Here is a 21,511-nt window from a genome sequence, read left to right on the forward strand (position 1 = left end):
GCAGAGGTGTTCTTGAGTTACAGCCTACGCATCTAGAACGCTGTTATTTTAACTTGGCTGGTGACTTGCTAGACTAGGTAGGATCTGGGTTTTATTCTTTTAAAGAGTTAAGGTTCTCCAAATAAAAGCATCAGCAATTAAGTATTTTCACTTTTAATGTGTCCTTTTAATTCAGATTGAAGTGATGCACGAAGCCAGTCAAGGAGGATCTAGCAGAGTGCTGGTGATGAGTGAAAGCGATGAGAACTTGTCGACAAGGAGAAGGTAAGGCTGCACACATGAGCCAGGGTCGTTTTTCTGTCCTTAGAATGCAGATACCTGCATTTGTAGTACATTATCTACAACTTCTTTGAAGTTCGTTAAGATTAATAAATTAGATACAGTTAAGTCACTGAAATGCTTATAGCCACGTGTTTACACGCGGTCTGTCAGCTGGAAAAGCAAGCAAGGTTTAGCTTTTGGTTCGGGTTCTTTTGCAATTTTTTTTTTTTTCTTAGAAGCATTAGTTACCTGACGTGAGAAAGTCTCGCATGTGTTTACGAAAAAGCAGTATTAAAGATCATCTCACCGTGTTCAGGAAATTAATATTTGACTATATGCCTCCAAGAAGCTTCTGGTTTTTCAAATGCAAGCGATAATCTTTTCTCCCTTTCTGCAAAGTCTGAGAAAGAGATTATTAATGACATATGCTAAACCACCAAATACTTAAGTCATTTAAGTTTAACAGAAAGTAACAAGCAAACCCAGTTTAATTTAGTTGAACTGCTCTGTTTCTAGGCCAAAGGGAGCAATGGAAAAAAAAAAAAGACTACAAAAAACCACACCACCCTGCAATAAGCCCACAAACCAAACCTCACAATCATCACTGACTTCATTTCCTTTGTTCTCTTCTTCAGTATGATTTAGAGAATTTATACTTACGTTATGCCTGTCACACAGGTATGCACTGAAGTTACTTGATGCTAAAGAGTATATTTCTGAAAACACGAGCTTGATACGTTATGCTAGACAAATTGGAGACACATAGGAAAATGCGACTTACTACTATCTGATTTTAATTATACCCTATGAAACTATTATCACTGGTCTCCAAACTGTCAGCTAGTTTTCAAAAGGTGCAAAGCGCCATCTGAAATAGAACGTATTTAGATAGATACACATCTCCTGGGAATGACTGCCTAAAGAGAACATACGCATTTGGAAGTTAATATTAGCAACGGGTTAAGCTTCTAATATTTGGCGATTTGACACACCTTCAGACCTAAAAGCTTGGGAAACAAATTTCTGAACTGTCCCCTTTCTTGGGAACACCAATTTTGCCTTTTGTTCCACAAGAGGTTTGGTTGAAGGTAGAACAGTCCCGAGAGGGGACTCAGAACAGCGTTTAAAAGCATCAGAGCTGAGCCTGTCAGTTACAGAGAAAGCAACAAGAGATATTTACCACCTTTGTTGTGTTGTTTTGTGGGTTTTTTTAAAAGAAATAAGTCTGTTTATTCAAAACAAATTTTACAAAACAATTGTCATTTTGTGGTACAGAGCAAGGTTTAAGAATAAATATTGAGTACTTTGTATAAAAATTAGTAATATCAAAGGGAAACGGATGCAAACTGAACAAAAAGGTAAAAACACTTTTAGCATTAAATATGCTGTGCAACAATGTCAAACTCTTAATGAGGAGTGACCATTCAGGCTGAGACAGTTTTATCTGTAGAAAAAGCTGACAGCCCTGCATTGGAGCACCGAGACTATTATTAAAAAAGGTTCCAGATAAAGGTGTACAAATCTTAAGTCTGTGTTTAGAACCAGAAAATAAGAAGTTTTCTAGCTTCTCCACTTTTTGAAAGGAGCGCCTTCATGTTTTCCTTTTTATTCAACAAGCAACTTCTTTTCACTGCAGCAAAAGAAAACGCATACTACAAACATTAAGGCCCTTTTAAGAAACAATCCAAACAAAACTCAAACCAGCTGTAAAACAAAGTATTTCAATGGTCAAAAGATAACGGCAAACTACATTTAAGCAGTGTTTTAGATGTTAGCTAGGTCATTACCCTATAGAAGTATAAGCTACTTAAAACTTATTTTACCTTTGCTTGTATGAGTGAAAACAACAAATCCCAGCACAGTTATGCTGGAAAGATTGTAGTCTTAGTAATCTACTTCAGTTGCATACTGCATACGAAGCCCCTCTTTCCCTCCAGTGAACAGGGTGGCTTGCTCGGGCAGTGCAGCTTGTTGATTTAAATGGCTCACAACAGGGCAGAGATCTGATGAAGCAGCTTTCCTTCCCACAGAATACTACTTCCTCTATGTGCGCGTTTCTTTCTCTGTAAGCCAACAGGTTATATACAGATCTAGGCTTGTCTTGTGTTTTGGTTTTCTTTTAAAAACACACATCCTCAGTACTGTAATCACTCTGTTTAGGCAAAAACAGGAACTGGATTTATTCTTTCTAAAGCATAGCTGTTATATTCTTCAATCATCCTGACACCGATAAATGATTTATTTGTGGGCTCTTTATATACCCAATATTTGGGTCCGGTTAGGATTCTTATTCTTTTCCTTCAGGAAAACCAATTAGAGAGAGTTACATCTTTCACTTAATGCCAGTAGCTACCTACCATCCGTCTGAAGTGGCAGTTTAGAGAACAGGCTGCAAGCTCACTCCGGGATTCTGCCTCTGCTAACATATACCATTAGCCATTCAAACAATTAAAACCTGCAGCACAGCTCCAAGCAGTAGCAATTATTCAAACAAGAGTTTACTACTTGTAGTTAAAAACTGCCAAGTCCTGTATAGCTCTTCTACAGCAAAGTCAGCAGAAACAGATGAAGTACCTCGCTGCTCCACACAGCGAGAAACTGCAGGCAGAAGGAAAGGGCTAGGCTTAGACAGAAAGCAAGTACTATTGCTCCTGTAATTAGCACATTTCCAACAGATGCTTGATAATTTGTGAGCTTTTGCATTGTTATCGCTCTACTGATAAACTTAACTCATCCAAGCTTTCAGAAGTAGTTTTCTGACACTATCCACACTAGAACTTGTTCCAGCGACAAATCAGTTCACAAGCAACATCTGACCGTACCTTCTGTGGACTGTGTCCCCACTCCAGGAAGAGCTACCACAAGTTTGGCAATTAGCAACTAAAATATCTGTCCTGAGAGTCTGTGAAAACACCATTAGTGAGCTATACAAGAAAAGACTGCAGACATCCTAGAACTCTGGTTCTCTACGATACTTTTACGGCACCACAGTACAACTCGTAACGGCTGGAGTTTGAGCATCACTTAGTTCTATTCTGATTTACAACGCGCTGGGTGTTTAGTTCCTCCTGCAGGTGATACTAACATTGACATAGATTCAAGATACAGGGGTCTGTGGATACAGACTACCCTGATATTTTCAAGATAATCTTGTGCTAAAGACTTCAGGAGAAATATTTTAGTGATTTTGATTTGTGTACTGAGTTTCTGTGGACCAACATCTCCCTATCCCTTCACTGTGAAGTCAAATGTTGTGCAGAAAATGCCCTCTCTCTTTGTTAGAGCAAGCATGACATTTTGCTTTTTAAAGTCTTTAACAGCTTCAAATTAGCTATAAGTGACATTCTCAGGACCTTTAGAACCATGAGTACTGGAAAGCAGAAACACTTAAAAAGAAAACTCATTTAGCTTATTTGCTTATTAAAACTGGACTGTTTTAGATACACTGCTTCAGTTTTCAGAAGGCAGAGAAAGGTTAGCAAAACCAGTTACATGAGTAATATTTGATTTTTATCCTTTCATGTTCAGTCCTGATCTAACGTGAGCTCCTTTGTTACTTAGAACAACCAAGTCGGAGGGCACTCAAACACTGTTTCCCTATTTCAAAGATTTAGGGAGCTTTGAGAAAAAGATTGTAGCAGGTCTTCACTTCTAGCACTCACTGTTCGTCAGTTGTGCAGGTCCAGACTTACTTTCTGTGAAGCACTGAGAAATGGTGAATATTGCAACCAATTTACTTTGCCTTAAACTACTGCAATAGTCTCATTCATGAAGTCAGAAGTTCTGTTCTCCTTGTGTTTTGAAAGGTCTACTCCATTTTGATATAGCAGATTATTTTCTTATCATCACGTGCCTTAGTTCACGTAGTTTTTTTTAAACAAAAAAAAAATTAAGACTTACTGACAAGTTCAAAGTAACACACATATTCACCAAGCATTTCAAAGTCTAGAAGTCAAGTCCATTATAGTTCATTTAATCCAGACTTGCATCCCTTGAAGAGTGTAAAAAAAAAAAAAAAACAACAACAAAAAAACCAACAAAACAAAAAAACCACCAACCAGGCTACAATGTAAAAAGTTGCAGTACAATAGGAGACCTATTCCAGTAAGAGTTTCTGAACAGAATTTGGGACCATCTTTCCCACCCCCACCCCCCCCAACTATTCACGTTTAAGTTTTACCTCTTTCCATGTTTACATATATTTTGAATAAACAGCTAAAAAGTTGTTGCTCTGTTTTGGCTCAGTGGATCTTCAATGCAGATATTCAAGTATTAGGAAAATGCAGCTGAACAAGGGTATGTGTCCTCGTAGTATAGTTTACAGAGAAGCACAATATTGACTAGTCTGCAGTATATTCTACCCCAAATCCCCGAAGAAAACTTTTTGACTTTGGGATCTGTAGCCTGCTTCCAGAGCTGGTGAAGATCATCTACGTGTCCATGAGATGTCATCATTTTGTTGTAAATGCAGGGATGATACGGAGCCTTTCCTTCCCCAGAAAAAAATACATGATATTGTGGTACAATTCCCATTTTATTGGCACAGAGACCCATGAAAACATCATCTATATAAAGACTTGTATTGAGAGTCAATGATGCCTCATATACTTTAGCTGCTACATCATTTGATATTACATACGCAGCTCCTGCTGTGTAGTCAGGATAAGATGGCCACTGATACATTTCATATGGAACATAGTATTTGCTACTCTTGTCTCTTATGGGAGGGGATCCACGATGGACACGACCAATCCAGAGATCTTGAACACCCATTTGTGCTAGACTTTGGAGATAAGCAACAAGATTTGGCATATGGATAAATATATCATCATCTGCAGACATAAGGAACCTGGCATGGGGACAGTAGGCATTCATCCAGCTAAACTGCAAAAGCAATTTAAGAGTAAGATTGTGGAAAGTATCCAAGAAGTCTTGCTGAATCAAATCATTGTATTTACGGTCTTCCAGCTGAAGTTCTCTTTGCAGCCGTGTGTGCTGCAGATGATCTGTTGGTCGTCCTAAAGCAAAAAGAGTTTTAATGTTGGCATTAAGTTGAGAACGAACATAGTTCTCATTACCCCAAGTTTGTCTAATTGCATCCCTCCGATGACGGTTTTCAGGAGAAGTCTTCACGAACAACAGGAGGAGGACATCCTGCTGCTGACATTTCTCTCTGTGGTTGATCAAGTACTGGTAGCTTGCTACTCTGTCCAGGTTATCCCTGTTGATAGACAGGCTGTCATTCACAAAATGGTAGCTATTTACGAGGTATCTGTATGAATAGGACTTCATATGGCTCACAATGTGATTATCAAATGGTTCCCAAAAAATCATAAGATACAGTATAAAGCAAGTGGCAAATATCTGCAAAAAATGGCATTTTCTGACTCTTCTGGGACTAACAAACATTCTGATGCAGTTTCTATAATCCTTATTCTTGTTCAGGATCAGTGTTTTTACAGTGCCCGTTTTAGTTTAAGAGCAGTGTCACCCCTTCAAGATGAGTGTCCATTGTACAGCATGCCGCCTTTCATTCAGTATCCTTTCATTCAGCTTTGTTCACAGATTTCACAAGTCATCTTTCTCAAAAAACGTTTTTCTTTGATTGAAAGAATGCAGACGGTTTTGAAAGATGAGACTTGCAGATGAGTATTTTCCCTTTGGGGCATCTTGAAGCGAAGGCTACAGTTCTAACTCGGATCTTCTCAGATGTTTCTTTCCTTCATGAAGACGAATACCTGCCAATGTGAAGTGGCGGGAGAGCAGAAAAGTTTTAGTGAGCTGTTATTAACACGTCTGGTTTTAGGCTTGGTCGTGGAAATTAGGTGACTCCTCGGACACTCCCCACCACCACCCACCTACACCGCAACCCCCCAACCCCCCCCGGCAGCAGCTAGAGGTTGTCAGCGGCCCAGAGCAAGCTTGAGGGAGGCTAGTGAAGGAGAAGGGGAACCGGACACAGAGGCTTCAGTTCTGACACAAGAAGCTCTTTCTTAGAAAACCCCACGGCCCTTAACCAACAGATGACAACATTTTGTTTAAACTCTTTAAGCTAGGAGGGAAGCCGCACCCTACAAATGACCGAGTTTATGAGCCGTCTCCGGGCGGCCTAGCAAAGAGCCAGACCCAGGCAGAGCCCTGCCGCTGCCCCAGATGTGGGAGCGCCGGACCACGCCAGTGCCAGAGCCCCCCGACAGGCCCGGCTTCCCTCACAGCCACTGCGGCTCCCCCGCACTGCCGCCTTCCCCTCACGGTCACGGCCGCCCCGGCGGGAAGGAGGTGAGCAGGGCTGCCCTCGCTCCTGCCCGGCTGAGGGCTGCAGGGCCGCCGGCGAGGCAGGGCCGCGCTCACCTCAGTGCAGTGTCCCCGGCTCCTCACGGGGCCACCCGAGGGAAGGAAGGCGCCAGCCCCGAGCCATCCCCTTGCCCCTGTCGCTCCTGCCTCCCCCAGCCCTGGCAGCACCGCCACGGCTTCATCACCCAGCCCAACGCTGCTCGCCCACCCAGGCCCCACGGGCCAGCCTGCCCAAGGGGAGCTGCCTTCGACTTCCATAGTCAGCCTGGGGCTGGCTGGAAAGTGCCTCTAGTACAACCGTGCTCCAGTGGCACCATTACAAAGTGTCCCTCCTGTCATATCAGCTTAGGACCTCTACTGTTTAGCCCATGGTGCAGAGAGATTGTAGCCCAAGCTACGGCTAAGAGGCAGGTTATACACAAGCTATAGCAGGCAGGACCAGACTCTTCAGTTAGGCAGCCCTCTGTCACAGGTACACCCACCAGGACCAGACAGACACTGCAGCGCTACCAACTCAAGTCTCTGCTATCGACTAGCATCTTAGTGAAAAGCACAAAAAGCTACCCAAGTCCATTCTTCTTGCCCTGCAGTTTGTAAAATTCAGTTCTTGCAGCCAAGGTTCTCTCTCCTGTCTAATAAACAAGAACAGCCTGAAGTAGCAGCTACTTGTTCATCCCGTAAAAACCCAAGAATAGGCGAGTTCTGTGTCAAGCAAGACATGTGGGTCTAACACCATAAGGAATGGCACTCCACAAGCTAAGCACTTCTTGCACAGAAACACAACCCCTGAAGCAAAAGAACACAAACTGTCACTATTACGTTAGAACTTATGTACAACACATGTTTTGAGATTGTTTTGCCCGTTTGAGATCTTGCGTGATGAGATCTCAAATCTTGTGTGACTAGATAGAGAGATGAGAACACAACAGACTACACAGATAAAACGTGGAGCAATTCTGTGGTGTAGTTATCTACTGCAGGGGGGGACTGGCTGCTCAAAATGGAAACTGTGCATTGGTGCAGTTGAGGCTTGCAGATTGTAGTACATAACAGAAAAGCTGTATGGGCAGTTTGGTGCATAAAAGTCAGTCAGCGCTTTTTATAGTATCAGTTTAAACCCTTTTTATTTTAGAAACATGAAGTTAAACAATGCACCTCAGAGTTATAAACTCAGCAACTTTACAATAGTACGCTCTTGCAAAGCTTACTCTTGTTCCAGATGAAGCACAGAGATGCAAACAAGCTGGAGGGTTACAGAAACCCAGACACTTGATAGCTCCTTTTGGAGAGGTGGGTCTGAAGATACGCACTACTTCCTGAGAGTGAGCATAAATTCTGCTTTTCCCTTCTGACCTAGGTACTCATTTGTGCTCTATTCCAAAAATCTGTACTCTGTTGGCCAGTTAGCACAAATGCTGCAGCATCATCTCCCCCATTTAAGTTTACTAAGTCTAAAAAAAAAAAAAAACCACCACAAAAAAACCCCAGAGACTCAGCCTAGATGGTCAGGTTGCCCATCATAGTAGCTTAAAAGCAGCTGACTGTCTTTTCTGAAAGTAAAGGGTGCACGAGGCAATCTTTTTAACCACTTGAAGCAAAGTTTACCTTGGTAAACACAGGAATCCTAGTCACCAAATACAACTTTTTTAGATTACACTTGGGTAACGTGTTTTGGCAACAGTCTGCAATTGCCCATGTCATCTGGTAAAAGGAGGCAACGTCAACACCACAAATAGAAAGCGACAGAGGTCACTGAGGACTAGCAGTGAAACGAACCTACATGACAGTTATTGCCACTAAGGAAGAATAAGAACCCCCAGAAAAAAAAAAAAAGAAAAAACACAAAACCACATCACCACAAAACACAGAGGTCACCATGGAAACGGCTTTAAGTACCGAGCAGACAGCAGGGGAGAGGAGACGCACATAGACTAAATTTTCTGCTCCCTAGCACCCCCCTCTTGGAAGTCAGAGATTCTGGAAAGACAACTTGAGCTTCTTGAAGGAAAACCAAGCCTTAAAAATCAACTGACTAAAGGCTGGAACAGTCTGGTCTGTTACTTCCTTGATCTAGTTCAGGGGAATGAGATAAGCCTTTAGTAGACAGAAGATGTTCTGAATCCTCCTCAGAAACATACCTCTCGGGTAAAACTTTAAAATGCGATTATAGATAGGCAATACTGATGAAATGTAAGGAGGCCTATACCTACCTCCCATCTCCCTCCAAAAAACCCTGGAGACCTGCATTGAAGGTGCCAGTGCACAAATAGAATCTTTCATTGTCAGAACTTTTTATAGACTGTTTGCAACACCCATCATTTGGGCTTAGTCATGCTCTCCTTCCCTTAACAGCAGAACAGGTTGAGTCACCACAGGAGCTATTCATTGCCAACCGATTCTCATAATTCTGAGAAGAAAAAAAAAAAACCAACCCCACAACACACCAACGTGTTCTCCTTAGCAAGAGGAAACATCGTGGAACAGAGATAAAACCATGCTTGACAGTCATTTTTCTGACCGTAATTAAGGTGTTTTGCCTCTTGGTGTGTGTTTTCTTACTTGTGGCTTGGAAGCTCGTAGATCCACTCTGAGATTGGAGAGCGGCTGGGAGAACCAGTCACCCGTTCACAGTTCCTGTAGCTGCCTTCCTTTCCGTCAGATTTAAGATTCACAACTGCATGTGGTCTTCCCCCAGCTGCAAGTACTGCAAGCTTTTTTCATCCTGCAGCAACCCTGCCTCTCCTAAAGGGGTTTGTTACTTAACCTTTCAGTACTACTACAAGCATAACTGTCATTTGAATGTAGCAATAGATAGCTGTAACCAGCTGTAATAAATAGCTGTAGCCAGAGCCGAACCCAAGTTCACAACAGGACTCAAGGGTTGCTCTTGTAGAACTCGATGTGACATACATTCTTTCTAAAGCTTTCAGTCTTTTCAATTCTAAGGCTACTGCCAGGCTCTGTGTTACTGCAGAAAACTTGAAGCCCGAGGAGAGAGTTTTGGGCTAAAGTCAGGATACTCCTGTCACAGGAGCTACTCCAGATCCACTTGTTCGATAGTGAAGTGAGATGTCCAGGTTAGATGGCACATTGCAGAGACGCTCCATCCTGCTGGAAGACTTCAGATGGCACGTGGACCTAAGCTGCAACACCACTTCCACAGCACTAAAGGGACGTGCCCAGCCACAGAGGTGACAGAAGCAGACACGCTGCAGTTAAAGCTGCAAGGACTAAGATTAGCACTGCCTGGATTTAAATTCAGACAGATTTGTCAAGCCTGGCGTAATGACGAGACAATCCTGAATACAGCATGTTAGGTTTTCTTGAAGCTTTCAAAGTCTGTTTAGAAAGGAGCTATGGGGTTCAAAGAACACATGTTTTGGCATGTTTGAGAGTTCTGTTTAAGTGAAACTTAAAACCTTTTTGCAACATTTGGTTTCTGAGCAATTTAAACAGTTCTGATTCCTATGAAATCGAGCTCTTCCATCTCCAGCAGTACTGATTTATGTACTGCTTACCCCCAAAGACCAAAGGAAATCTAGCCACGTTAGCACATCAAATAAGTCATCAAAACACAAAATTACATGTTTACCAAGATTTTCCCTTCCAATTGACTAATTAAAGGGTAAGAAAGTATGTGCCCAAGTTAATGGGAGCACAGCCTGAACGGACATTGCTGCTTACAGCATCAGCTACAGGATTATCTAACCCAGGTTCCTCTTCCCATTTCCCCATTGTTGGCGTGTCTTCACAAACCACGCTGGCTCTCATCTCTACCCAGGCCTGTGGCCTAATCCTTCACTCCCCAGTATGCGGGGAAGTTGCTTTGAAACTAATCTTCAAGTTCCTCTTACGTATGAGCTTTATGACAAAAGAAAACTGAACAGAAACACTGAGCAAGTTACAGCTCTGACTCTTCTAGGATTTCCTGCCGGTGACCGAAGGCCACTTTAAGGAAAAAAGACGCAGTAAGGTACTTAGCTAAGCCTGCCTTCCTGTATAGTTCACAAGCACCGAGAGGGAAAGAAAGGACAAGCACACAGCCTACAAAGAAAATAATTTCAGTGTCAAAACTTCCACTGTTGTGCCTTGTTCTGTACAGAACGGGTGAGTGATGGAAGTCCATTTGGACAGTTATCCCATAGGAGAATACAGTCACAATGGCAACGGGCTTAACGGAAAGAACAGTCTAGTGCTATAAAGGTCTATGAGAAGTTTAAAGTCAGGTCATGGATGTTGCGTCAATAAGAACATTAATGCAGGGATGACTGACAGTAGCTTTGAAAATTTTGTTTCAAGAGCATTTTAATCCGTCTTCTGCAGTCTCATAACCAGGCTTTGTCTGCAAGTGCTTTAGTTTGCCTGCAGCTTGCAGTCAGGGTGCAGTTTCCTGGGCCAGCAGAATCAGCATTCTTAGATGCTTTTTGCGCATGTGTTGAAGACTTCTCAGATTGAACAGATACCTGATTTTCAGAAGGTGCACAACCAACAGCTTCCAAAACATGAACTCTTTAAATGATTCTGAAGTTGCCCAGTCAAAAGCAATTCCCTTTAAAAAAATAACAAAGGGCATTGAAGTACAGCACTTCCTCCAGAGGAGCTTTGTATCAGAAATAACTACAGCAGCATGTAGAAAAACGAGACATTGAAAGCTGCGACCACTCGCTGCTTCTCATTGATGTGTAACACTAAAGTACTGGGGCAATCTCTCAAGTGTTGGTTGGCAGAGAAATTCAAAGCATGATAAAGCATTAGATGGCAACTGAGTAAAGCATTTCAACTCCTTCAGGGCTGGAAGCAGAAACAAGTTGTAAATGCTTAACGCTGCCAGGAAACAGCTAACTGCCAGCAGAGATTTAGTTTCTACAGAGGTCTTGCGCTTGCTGTAACTATTGGGTGTAAAGGAAGAGAGTGATTTCTTCAGTTTCCCCTAAAATGAGCAGGGAGCTTCCCAGCTGCTCCAAGCAAATACAACTGGAGAAGTCTGCCAGAACGGACAGACTTGCCTTCTTCAGGTGCTTTCATCAGGATCAGTTCCCTGAAACAGGTACCGCGCTGACAGCGGGAGAGGAGCAGGACCACATCTTTCAAGCACCAGTCTATATTTCGACTGCAGTTTTCAGTTGCTTTAACCTGCTGTGTCCACTGCAGACTCTCCCCCGTTCAAGCTAGAAGGGAGGGCTGTGTTTTCCAGAATGAAAGCCTCCGAAGTACGAGTCATTTAGTTCAATGGATTTTGCACGAAACGCACAAGCACCAACATGAAATCCTTTGCTTTGTGTGCAGCAGATTGAGTGAAAAGAGCCAGTTCTTTGTACTGACAATAAGGATAGTATTCTGAAGTTTTGGAGTCTGGCAGTGACATCATTGAGGACACCTGGCCTCATTTTCTGAGGAGTGACTAAGTGAAGCATTTAACTTCCACACAGGCAAGTCCGAGCTCTAAGACACAGCTACCGAGGCCGTACTGGTACCTATTGTACAACCCATCACCTCTGTTCTGGCCGATGACAGTGATGAGCTCCAATGCTGGACTGAACTGCAGTCTGTATTTGTGTACGCTTACTTTTACAGTGCTGGTATTTAAAGACATGCCAGATTAGGACACATTCCTTTCAACTCCTGTGTGCTAAGGCAAAAATACGCAGCAAAGGGGCAGAGCACATCAACTGCAGCTGTTAGTGTTACCCCCTCAGGCACGGATGGTAGAGCTTAAGTATCAAAACCATTCACACAGCACCAGTCTTTCTGCTTCAGAGTGATGCTGCAGTCAGCACCTTTTATAGCTTCTAGAAGCCCCCTCCCCCCAGTTTTCTAGTAGACCATTTCTGTTCGTATTTGCAACCTTATCTGGAAGCTTCTGTACCAGTGCTGTAAAGAATTTTCTAGTCACTGTATATCAGTTAATCTCAGAATATTATAAATACACCTTGCCTGCAAAAGCGGGCGAGGACCACAAAAGGCATTACAAGGACTAGCTTGCCACTGCTTTCTATCATGGTCACCACTCTACAAGTGTATTTCAGACAACTTTGCAAGAAGGACATCCCATTACACATGGCAAGCTTTGAGCCGAAGGCTGACTGAAACCAAAGGCTGAAGATTCCCCATACAAGACAGAGAAAGCAACGGCGAAATATCAGTCAGTTAAGGATCCAGTCCAAAGCTCAACACTGGATGACACCAGAATGCAAATTATCTAGTTAAACATTAACGCTGAATCCCTGTTTTATAGAATGTTAAAGCTGAAGAGCCACACGATCACAGCCCCGCCTCATCACTAATTCTTTCTGCTGCCTGTTTTCAGTAAGACCATTCAAAAATACTCAGGTATTTTTGCAGCAGCTAGATCGAGATGTTATTTCCTGCCTATTTTCCCCACAAACCTAAGGCGAATTCTGTTCCAGTCTATCTACAGGCCCTACCTGAAGATCAGGCTGAACAACTATCTGAAGGAGGCTTTTTCCATGCTAGTTGCCAAACTAAGAGGAAGTCAAATTTAAGAGCGACACAACTAATTGCAAGAAGACTAGTTTAAGCTGCCTTTCTATGGGGCCTCACTTTGACACTTTTTTTTTTGCCTAGTAAGAATACTTTCAAAACATACAGAGAGTTAGAAAGTGTATGAAGGACTGACTTAAACAGAAGGCTAACACTGTTGTACCATGGCGGTTTCCAAACAGTGCCAGACGTTACTATCCTAGTTCCACGTTTTAAGTTTTTCATCCCAGACTAAATATTCCCTCTCCCTCAGGCAGTACTCCTGATCCCTGTGATCCCAATTCACCATCAGACTCCAGATGGGTCTCCCTTGCTGCAGCAAGACTTTATGGTCAAAGTTTGGATGCTACATGTGTCGCTGACATGTGGGCACTAGGGCAGGAAGACAGACACATGAGAAGTTCAATTTGTAGATTCGAATGCAGGGGGGGTTGTGCCAGACAAGCCATTGGGGTTTTTTGGTGGTTTGTTTTTTTTTTTTTTTCCCCTTTCAGTTAGACCAATGATGATAAAACATGTTGGAATTTTAAAAGTCAATTCAAATACTGGTTAACTTCCAGGGTACGGGAACTGGTGGGGTATTTTAGTATTCTATTAGACTAGCTCTCTCCCTTCCAGATTTAAGTTAGCACAGATCAGAGAAACGTGAACTCCTGAGCCCACATAGCAGAGCATCATCCCATCTAGACTTGAACCAAATGTAATGCTGACTTAACATCCAGACACCATTTACATTCCATACACAACTGAGCACGAAGCAGCCCTGGATCACCCCTTCATCAAATCTTTTCCTCTGGTGGTTATGTTCCCAAACTGACCCACAGAGCCCTAGGAGACAAGTCTGCAGGTTTGTTTGTCTACCTGCAAACCACCTACACGAGAGTTAAGGAAGCTGGGCTGTAGAACGCTGGTGCTGGTTCCCGTCCTAATGGTACCTGGTCAGTAAGAACCAACATCACTTTTGTTAAAAACGCTTCCAGTTAGATGACCCAAGTCGTGCAGTCAGGAACGCAGCCTGCTTCCCAGTTCTGCGGACATGCTATAGAAACCAAGGAGCAAATCAGGTCCCAATCCTACGTACAGGAATACTAGATAGTACAGCCTCATTCTCTCTGCGGCCAGGGGAAGTATCCAGGTCTTCAGTGTCAAGGCCGTGCTTTCCCCGCCACACGTAACACAACCAGCACTGGACTGCATCCACCATGCACAGAGGTGTAACTCAAGCAAAGCACACACCTGTACACAAAGGCCTCCTAGTAATTTAAGACAGTCCTCTTAAAGTAACTATAGGATCAGTCTAGAGCAGAAGCAGCTCTATGGAGAAAATCAGTACTTCTGGCATCTCTAAGAAAGCATCTGCATATGTAATAAAATTTAAAAGGGGAGCTTTCTGCCGAGTGAAAAATAGTAAGGAAGAGAACCTCTTAAAGATGACCCCACAATGGCTCATCGCCCCTACAAACGCAGCAGAGCTGCCATTGCCACGACACTTCAAAGCCCTCCTCTTGAGATCACCAAGAGCAAATATTGCCTAAGCCACTTCAGCTTTCCTTACAGCCACAGCTGTACAAGCCCTTAAGAGCAGACGGTCATTGCGCACTGGTCCCCTGGCCCTCAACAGTCATGCCTTGTTCATTCTCACCCTCCTGCCCGCTGCTGCGCCCAGCCGCCCGCGACACGCCGGGAGACAGAGGTGGTGTTCCACGCCAGGCTGCGGGAAGAGGAGAGTTATCAACGACCCTGTCTGCTTCTGGGATAATCTCATCGTTCTATTACTAGTAGGAAATTAATCTGCTTGAATCAAGGAAGCCATCTATCTGACCGCATAGTCCCTTCTTGTTTAGCATTTGTACTTCAGTTATTTTCTTCAGAGATTAATTCCCATTTGGGGTAGTTCAGCACTAATTTCCTAAAACTTCTTCAACGCATGCAAACGCAGCGTAGAAGTGAAGTGTATATATATACACACAGACTAGACATATTTTCTATCATAGCATGAAGTACTAGTCATTCAAGATACACCAACAGAAGTGATCTACATTTTTAATTAATTTAAAGTTACATAAACAGCACCTTGAATTCAATTAAAGAGTCACCCTAACTTATAGGGGAGTCATTATCTAGAAATAGCGAAGGGACGAGAGTGTCCATTTTGCCTAAGTCCCAGCTTCCAGACTGCACTTCTGAAAGCATTCACACAGTCTTCACTGGCATAATGAGAAACCCCCAAATAGTTTTAAAGTTGAAATGCTAGAAGCATTATGTGAAGAGGTACATGTAGTTTGGGTGAAGTGAAGTGAAACTCCTGTCAAACAAACCGATACCATCCCGATCCGTTAGGCTCATGCTCTCCCATCTCTATCTGTATCAAAAGATGCCACTTCTTGGGGAGTGACTGCCAGTTTGGGGAGAGGGTTAAAGAAAACAGCAAAGAACGTGTTGCTAGGGCTGAGCGTACGGGAAATGCTGGCCACCAAAAAGGGCTAAAGAGGAGAAGGTTTTCTGCATTTGCAACACCGACTGCTGAGAGAAGTCACCACTGTTCTAGCACTTGCACAAGATCTGGATTCGTGTGGCTAGCTAACCTCTTCCCTTAGTTCAGGAATGTTGAGCTAAGATCTGTTTCAGTTATTTTATATGACTACGTAAGTTTCAAGGCTTTAATGTAGTTTTCACATTTTAAATAGCTTTCAAGACAGTCAAATATTTCACATCAAAAGCTGTTGCTTCTTTGTAAATTTGAAGACAGATTCAATACAGAAGGCTCCCTCCATGCATACCGGGGGTGTCCATGTTTTTCAAGCCAGAAGGGCACAAACATCTCGGATTTTATTATAAAGTGGATGGAGAACCACCTCAGCGGGTACAAAGGAGCTGCAGATTGGCTGGAATAATAGCGGTTCCAGGCTTTGTTTAAGCCTGCCTGCAGACTGGGTGGGATGAATTCCATTAATCCTCTCCTACTTCTCTGGGAACCACAGGGATTTGTAGCCTTTTATACAGCCTTTTCTGCAATGCACCGAGGCCAGGAATCGAACGGGAGACACTCATCTGCTTCTTGTTGTTCTGAAGCGCGGGGAGCGGGAACCGCACAGGCTGCAGCACGGCACGGCAGAGAAGCGAAAAGAACCAACACCCCCCCACGCTTCTGCGAGAGGTGACCACACAGAAAGCTGTGGCGACTGAAATACAGCATCCCGCGGGTCCCAGCTTCCCACAGCTGAAGCACCCCCGCTGAGAGCTGCCGACCAGTCACTGGCCGTAACAAGCCACAGAAAAGAAGACTAAGCAAAGAATTCCTCAGGCCTAGCCTCCAGATTCAAATCCGATAAGAAAAGTCAAACAAAGGAGCTGCAAAACACTCCCAACATGTTTAATAAGCAGTGAGATTTCTGTCAGACTCCAGTCTTTGTAAATTAAATGAAGGAACTTGTACATTTGCATTTAACCAGAAGTACTTGTCTCTGCTTAGAAGAAACGGATAGTAGGTCGCTCTAGTTAATAGTGTCAAGCCCAGTAAAAACAACATTTTGCTATATATAAAAATACATGTCTGTTGTATATGCGTGTGTATACACACACACGGCGATGCAAGGCTGATGTAAGGCCAAGAACATAACTGAACTACGTACACACAGCACCAGATTAAAAACTGCTGTGAGGGCAGTTCAGTGACACAGAGTTAAGTAGGAACTGTAAATGGAATTCACTGGGAGAGACCACAACACACCAGTCTGGGGACTCCAGAAGGAAGCTACAAAGACGGGAACAGAAGCTGACGAGACAGGGATGACTCAAGGCAGAAGGAAAAACAAAGACATCCATTAAAGAAGCCTGATCATTCTAGAAAGTTGAGCTTTGAGCACAATGCAATAGAAAAGCAGTACTTGTAATTACCACAAGGTCTTGCGGACAAAGCAGCCAGAACCTCAGAAAAGAATTAGCCGTAAGTGTGGTACCTTTGCCACCCCTATTGCCCACTATAAGGGTTTCCTACTAAAAACACAGTGAATAAATATTTTATTGGGAAGTCAGGAAAGTTACAAGGAAGAGCTGCAGAAGCACTTTGTCTGGTCTTAACAATGAAACATGTGGATTACACACCCCAGCATACAGTGCAAAGTGAAAGACTGATCTTTTAGTTAACTGAGTCAAGCAGAAGAAAATCCATCCATCCTCGGTCTGTTTCATACTCCATGGAGAGCCACAGCCAACAGGGGAGGGGGGGCTGTGGTGGCGTATGATGAGGAGCAGTTGAACAAGAGAAGCTGTACGTTTCCTGCCCTAAGACAAGAGGCCAGTTTAAGTCAATCGGCACAAGCCTCGTCAGGTCACAGCGGACATGAAACTGGAAGAAACAAAAGCTGCAGGATGCAGCAGAAGTGTTAGCAGAAAGGGACTTACTGGGCCAACAGCAAGTTCAATTTGAAGCAAGTGGCCTCAGCTCTAAATGCAGAGGACTAGCTACAATCCCTCCCTTTGCCGATATGTCCCAAAGCCCCTCCAACAACACAATGAGAAAGGAGTTCTTTATTTCAAAGATGCTGCACCTGAGTTGGCGAGGTTGAGTTGCTGCACCTGAAAGGCAACAGTGTACCTTCAGAGCACGGCAGCATTCCCCTGAGTTTTGAGTGACCAGACACTTTTTATTCAAGTTTAAGACTACATCCAGCAATCTGGAGATGGTACCAGACAGCTTGACCTCATGAAACTGTTTGTACGCTACGAGGCAGGAACTCCTGTGGTCTTAGCAATACGTAGACGTACGTCCCTCTTCAACAGTCTTTCCAACCAAGTTGCTTTCGCTTACAACAACATTCCCTTCTTTCAAGGTCATCTGTCCACAGCTTGGTTGCTTAAGCAGTCTTGGGATCTGTTAGATTTTCTGAGTTATGTGGCAGCAGCATCTCCAAGCCACAATTCCATCTGAGTTGAAGATGAGACTATGCAGCCACCCAAGCAACAGGTCAACTTCACAACTGGTACGGGTTCATTCTACAAAGTTGCAATTCCAAAATGAAGAGGTTGTTTCATCACCCTGTCTCCATAGGTTGCAGTGGTTTCCCCATTGACTGTAGAACGCAAGCCAAGGGTCATCTTTCAAAGATCCTGCCATAGCATTCCCCCTGCCCCTTGCTGCCAAGGGCAAGTGTCCTATTTACAAAACTTGTAAGAGAGGGGAAACCATGCCTCAAGTGTCCGTGACCCATATTTCAGTCTTTGAAGACTCAGGAATGCACAGATCTCAGTTCAGGGTCTAGACCACAGTTTCCCAAATGTTGCGAAGATTCCAAATACGCAATGTCTCCTGTATCAGTGGAAAATCCTGCTGTCACTTCCGGCCAACCTGACAGAGGTGGACCATTTATTTGCTGCTTTCCACAGGAATTTAAAGATTAGTTATTACTGAGGCCTGCTGAATATTCCGATAGCCTCACTCAAGATGTGCACATCCTAGGAAGCTGAGGAAGGTACTTTACTAAACTCGGCAAGCCATATGGAAGGAAGAGCTAGTACTGCAATGCTAATCCATCACTTCCTGGTTCCTTCCACCACTTTCTACCAGTTCCAAGGCCCAGCAGACCTACTGCAGTAACAGCAAAACCACAGTAAGTTTTCCCAACAACAAAAACCTCTCAGAACTTCTGTACTTTTAGTAATCGACATCTTCAAGTTAAAGGATTACCTTGACAATTCTCCAGGCATCGACTGATAACCGTGGGAGATGAGGCACTGCTTGGTACATCCTAGATGCCGAAACACTGTAGGTGCAGAAGAACACCAAACACATAAGCCACTGGCATTTCAGGTGATAAGCGATGACTTGCAGGGTTTTCCACATGCTTCTCCCTCACCTGTAGGTGAATTTCCATTCCTAGCTTCAGTACTCACTACTCCAGTTTGGCCAGATGTCAGAATGTCCCAATCACTGTTTTGGGCAGCGTGAGCAACCACTTTGTTCTCAATAATTTAGGCTCTTAGAGAAAGCAGGAAGTGATACAGTTTTGATTCACTCAGTGGAAGAGTTAACAGACACTGCTATTACATTTCTGAGCAGAAAAAGAAACCCCAAAACCTTACCACTGAAAAAGCCCACATTTTGATCACGATATTGTATTTCTGTAGATAACAGATGGTAAGCTTCTATGAAACTAGTTCTGTGCAGAACAGCCCGTAACTCCCATAGTACCAGAGCAACACCCAGCTCAATGTGACGGTCCAACCTTCTGGAATACCGCTAGAATATTCCATGGCTGTTGTTATAAACAGTGATTTAGTGTCTCCTGCCCTGCTCAACAAGGGGGGAAAAAAAAAAAAAGCTGGCATTTATCGTCTCTCAGAATACAACTCTTTTTCCCTTTTTTTAAAATAATCTGTGCCTTTGCTAACCACATCCTTTTCCCTTTCCAACTGCTTTCCAAATGCAGGAACTGGGGAGCAGAAGTAAGAGCAAGACAGCATCACACACAATAGATTTCAGCAGTCGCACTAGTAGTTTCACCATTACTGCCAAGAGGTCCTCAGGCATCGGCCTGGGCAGGCACTAGATGAGGATGCTGCAGCACGTACCGAGTTCTTCTCTGCTTTGCATAGCCAGAATAGAATTAAGGGCCCTTTTTATCTTTGCCTTGCGCTTAGTTGAGTTGCTTACGCTGGAGTACCGCCAGCCTCTAGATACTCCAAGACCTTGCCCAGAAGCAGCTAACAGAGCCGCTTCTCCCACTGAACTGGGCTGATCCCCGCGCTCCCTGCGGCGAGGGCGACCCGGCGCCCGGCGCACCCCCAGCGCTCCCCAAACCCTTCGAGCGCCCGGAGGACGGAGGTTCCCCCGCCACCCCCGCGCTCTTTCCGCCGATTGTTGCTGCCGCCGCGCCTCGCCCAGCGAGCCCGGCCCCCCGCCGGTCCCGAAACCGGCGCCGATGGGTCCTTGGCCCCCCGCCTCCCCCTCCCCGTCTCCGGCAGCGGCCCGGGAAGGGGAAGGGGCAGGGGCAGAGCGCGGCGTTCAGCCATGCGGCCGCGGGGAACAAAGGCGGGGGCCGGGCCGGCCCCCCACACCTCCCGCCGGCACAGCACGGGATCCGCGGCACGGCCCGCATCGCGGACCCACAGAAAGAGGTTTTTTTTTTAGCGCAAAGGCGCTTTCTGAAGGCGTTCGGGATCCCCCCTCTGGCCCAACGCGTTCTCTGAAGGCGGTGTTTCCCGCGGAGCCCCCACAAGCGGCTCGGCAGAGGAGCCGCTCCCGGCGCTAATTAGGGCGCTAACGAGGCCGGGCGGCAGCGCTGCCCCGGCGCCTTCGGGGGCGCGTCCCCGTGTTGCCACACAGGGCTGAGCGGAGACTCCCAGCCGGATTTGCCAGTTTCTGGGGTGGGAACAGTTGAGGGGAAAAAACAAAGCCCAAACCCACAGCACTTTTCCTGTAGAGAAAAAAGAAAAAAAAAATAATTGGAGAAATAGGAACCCGGGAGGGGCTGCCGGAACCAGGGGCGGAGGGACCAGCACTGCTTTGAATGGGGTTTTCACCGCAACGCTGGAGCGGCTGCGAGTTCTCCCTCCACGGCCCCGGGGGCGAGAGAGACCCCCAAAGGGCCACAGAACGTTCGTGAGGTTTTTCTGCCTTTTTTTAAAAAAAAAAAAAATATATATATATATATAATCGACTGCCAGACAATTATTTGAGCCCGGGGGGAGGGGAATCTGCTAAAAGGCTCCACAAAACAGACGTTAAACTTGTACTGAAGTTTGAGGCTCGTTTGTTACAGAAATTTGAAATCCCGAACTCCGACGAACCCCTTCGTTAAAGCACGAGCAAGGAGCCGCGTACGGAGCTAATGGATGCGGTCTGTAGCAGAAACAAAGCAGCTGGAAAACTCGTTTGCCCGACGCATGGAACGGCAATTCCAGGGCGAAGCCCGACCCCCGCCTCCCCGCGCGGGGCTCTCGCAGCCCCCCGAGCCAGGCGGGGAGGGGAAAAAACCCTTTAGGAAAATAGAACACCTTCGCCAGTTTTAATTACCCGTCGACTCGCTTTACACATAAACGAGAACCGAACGACCCAGCTGCGAGAGAGCGAGGGTAGAACGCGGGGAAGGGAGAGGGGAACGGGCCGGGCCGGCGGCCCGCAGGGACTCGCGTACCTCACCGGGGGGACGGGGCAGCGGCCGCCTTCTCCTCCGCTTCCTGCCTTCTCCTCCGCCTCCTTCCCCGGGGAAGCGGGCCGGGCTGGCCCCGCCGGCTCCGGCATATGGGATCCCTCGGCCCGGCGCCGCTGGCCCCGCCCCCGCCGCGCCGGCCCCGCTCCGCTCCCCGCGCTGTCCCGCCCGCCGCCGGGGGTCCCCGCTCCCGCGGCCCCGCCGTGCTGCCGCCTGCGTGGGTGAGTGGGTTTTTCCTCTTCGTCTCTCCCGAGGAGGCGGCGGGGGTGAGGGCGCACCCTGCGGGTGCGGCAGGGTCTCGCAAT

General features: G+C 45.3%; 2 protein-coding genes across 13 annotated transcripts in view; one reads left to right on the plus strand and one right to left on the minus strand.

The window, feature by feature from the left end:
* Positions 1-21,511, plus strand: part of MCF2L2 (MCF.2 cell line derived transforming sequence-like 2) — a 178,246-nt gene that overhangs the window by 87,623 nt on the left and 69,112 nt on the right. For all 11 annotated transcript variants that reach the window (XM_074591573.1, XM_074591577.1, XM_074591574.1 and 8 more), the window contains one exon: positions 176-264. In XM_074591573.1, coding sequence (XP_074447674.1) covers positions 176-264 — 89 coding nt within the window. The remainder of the gene's footprint in view (positions 1-175; positions 265-21,511) is intronic.
* B3GNT5 (UDP-GlcNAc:betaGal beta-1,3-N-acetylglucosaminyltransferase 5) lies at positions 170-21,315 on the minus strand. Of its 2 annotated transcripts, none has more exons than XM_074591596.1 (2): positions 21,197-21,315; positions 170-5,999 (listed from the first exon to the last, which is right to left on the minus strand). In XM_074591596.1, the coding sequence occupies exon 2, from the start codon at positions 5,668-5,670 to the stop codon at positions 4,534-4,536; it is 1,137 nt and encodes a 378-aa protein (XP_074447697.1). In that variant the 5' UTR covers positions 5,671-5,999; positions 21,197-21,315; the 3' UTR covers positions 170-4,533. The 2 variants fall into 2 exon arrangements, with proteins under 2 accessions (XP_074447697.1, XP_074447696.1); XM_074591595.1 differs by having other exon boundaries at positions 21,192-21,315.

This window comes from Larus michahellis, chromosome 6 (assembly GCF_964199755.1).
Source record: "Larus michahellis chromosome 6, bLarMic1.1, whole genome shotgun sequence".
Lineage (NCBI taxonomy): Eukaryota > Metazoa > Chordata > Aves > Charadriiformes > Laridae > Larus > Larus michahellis.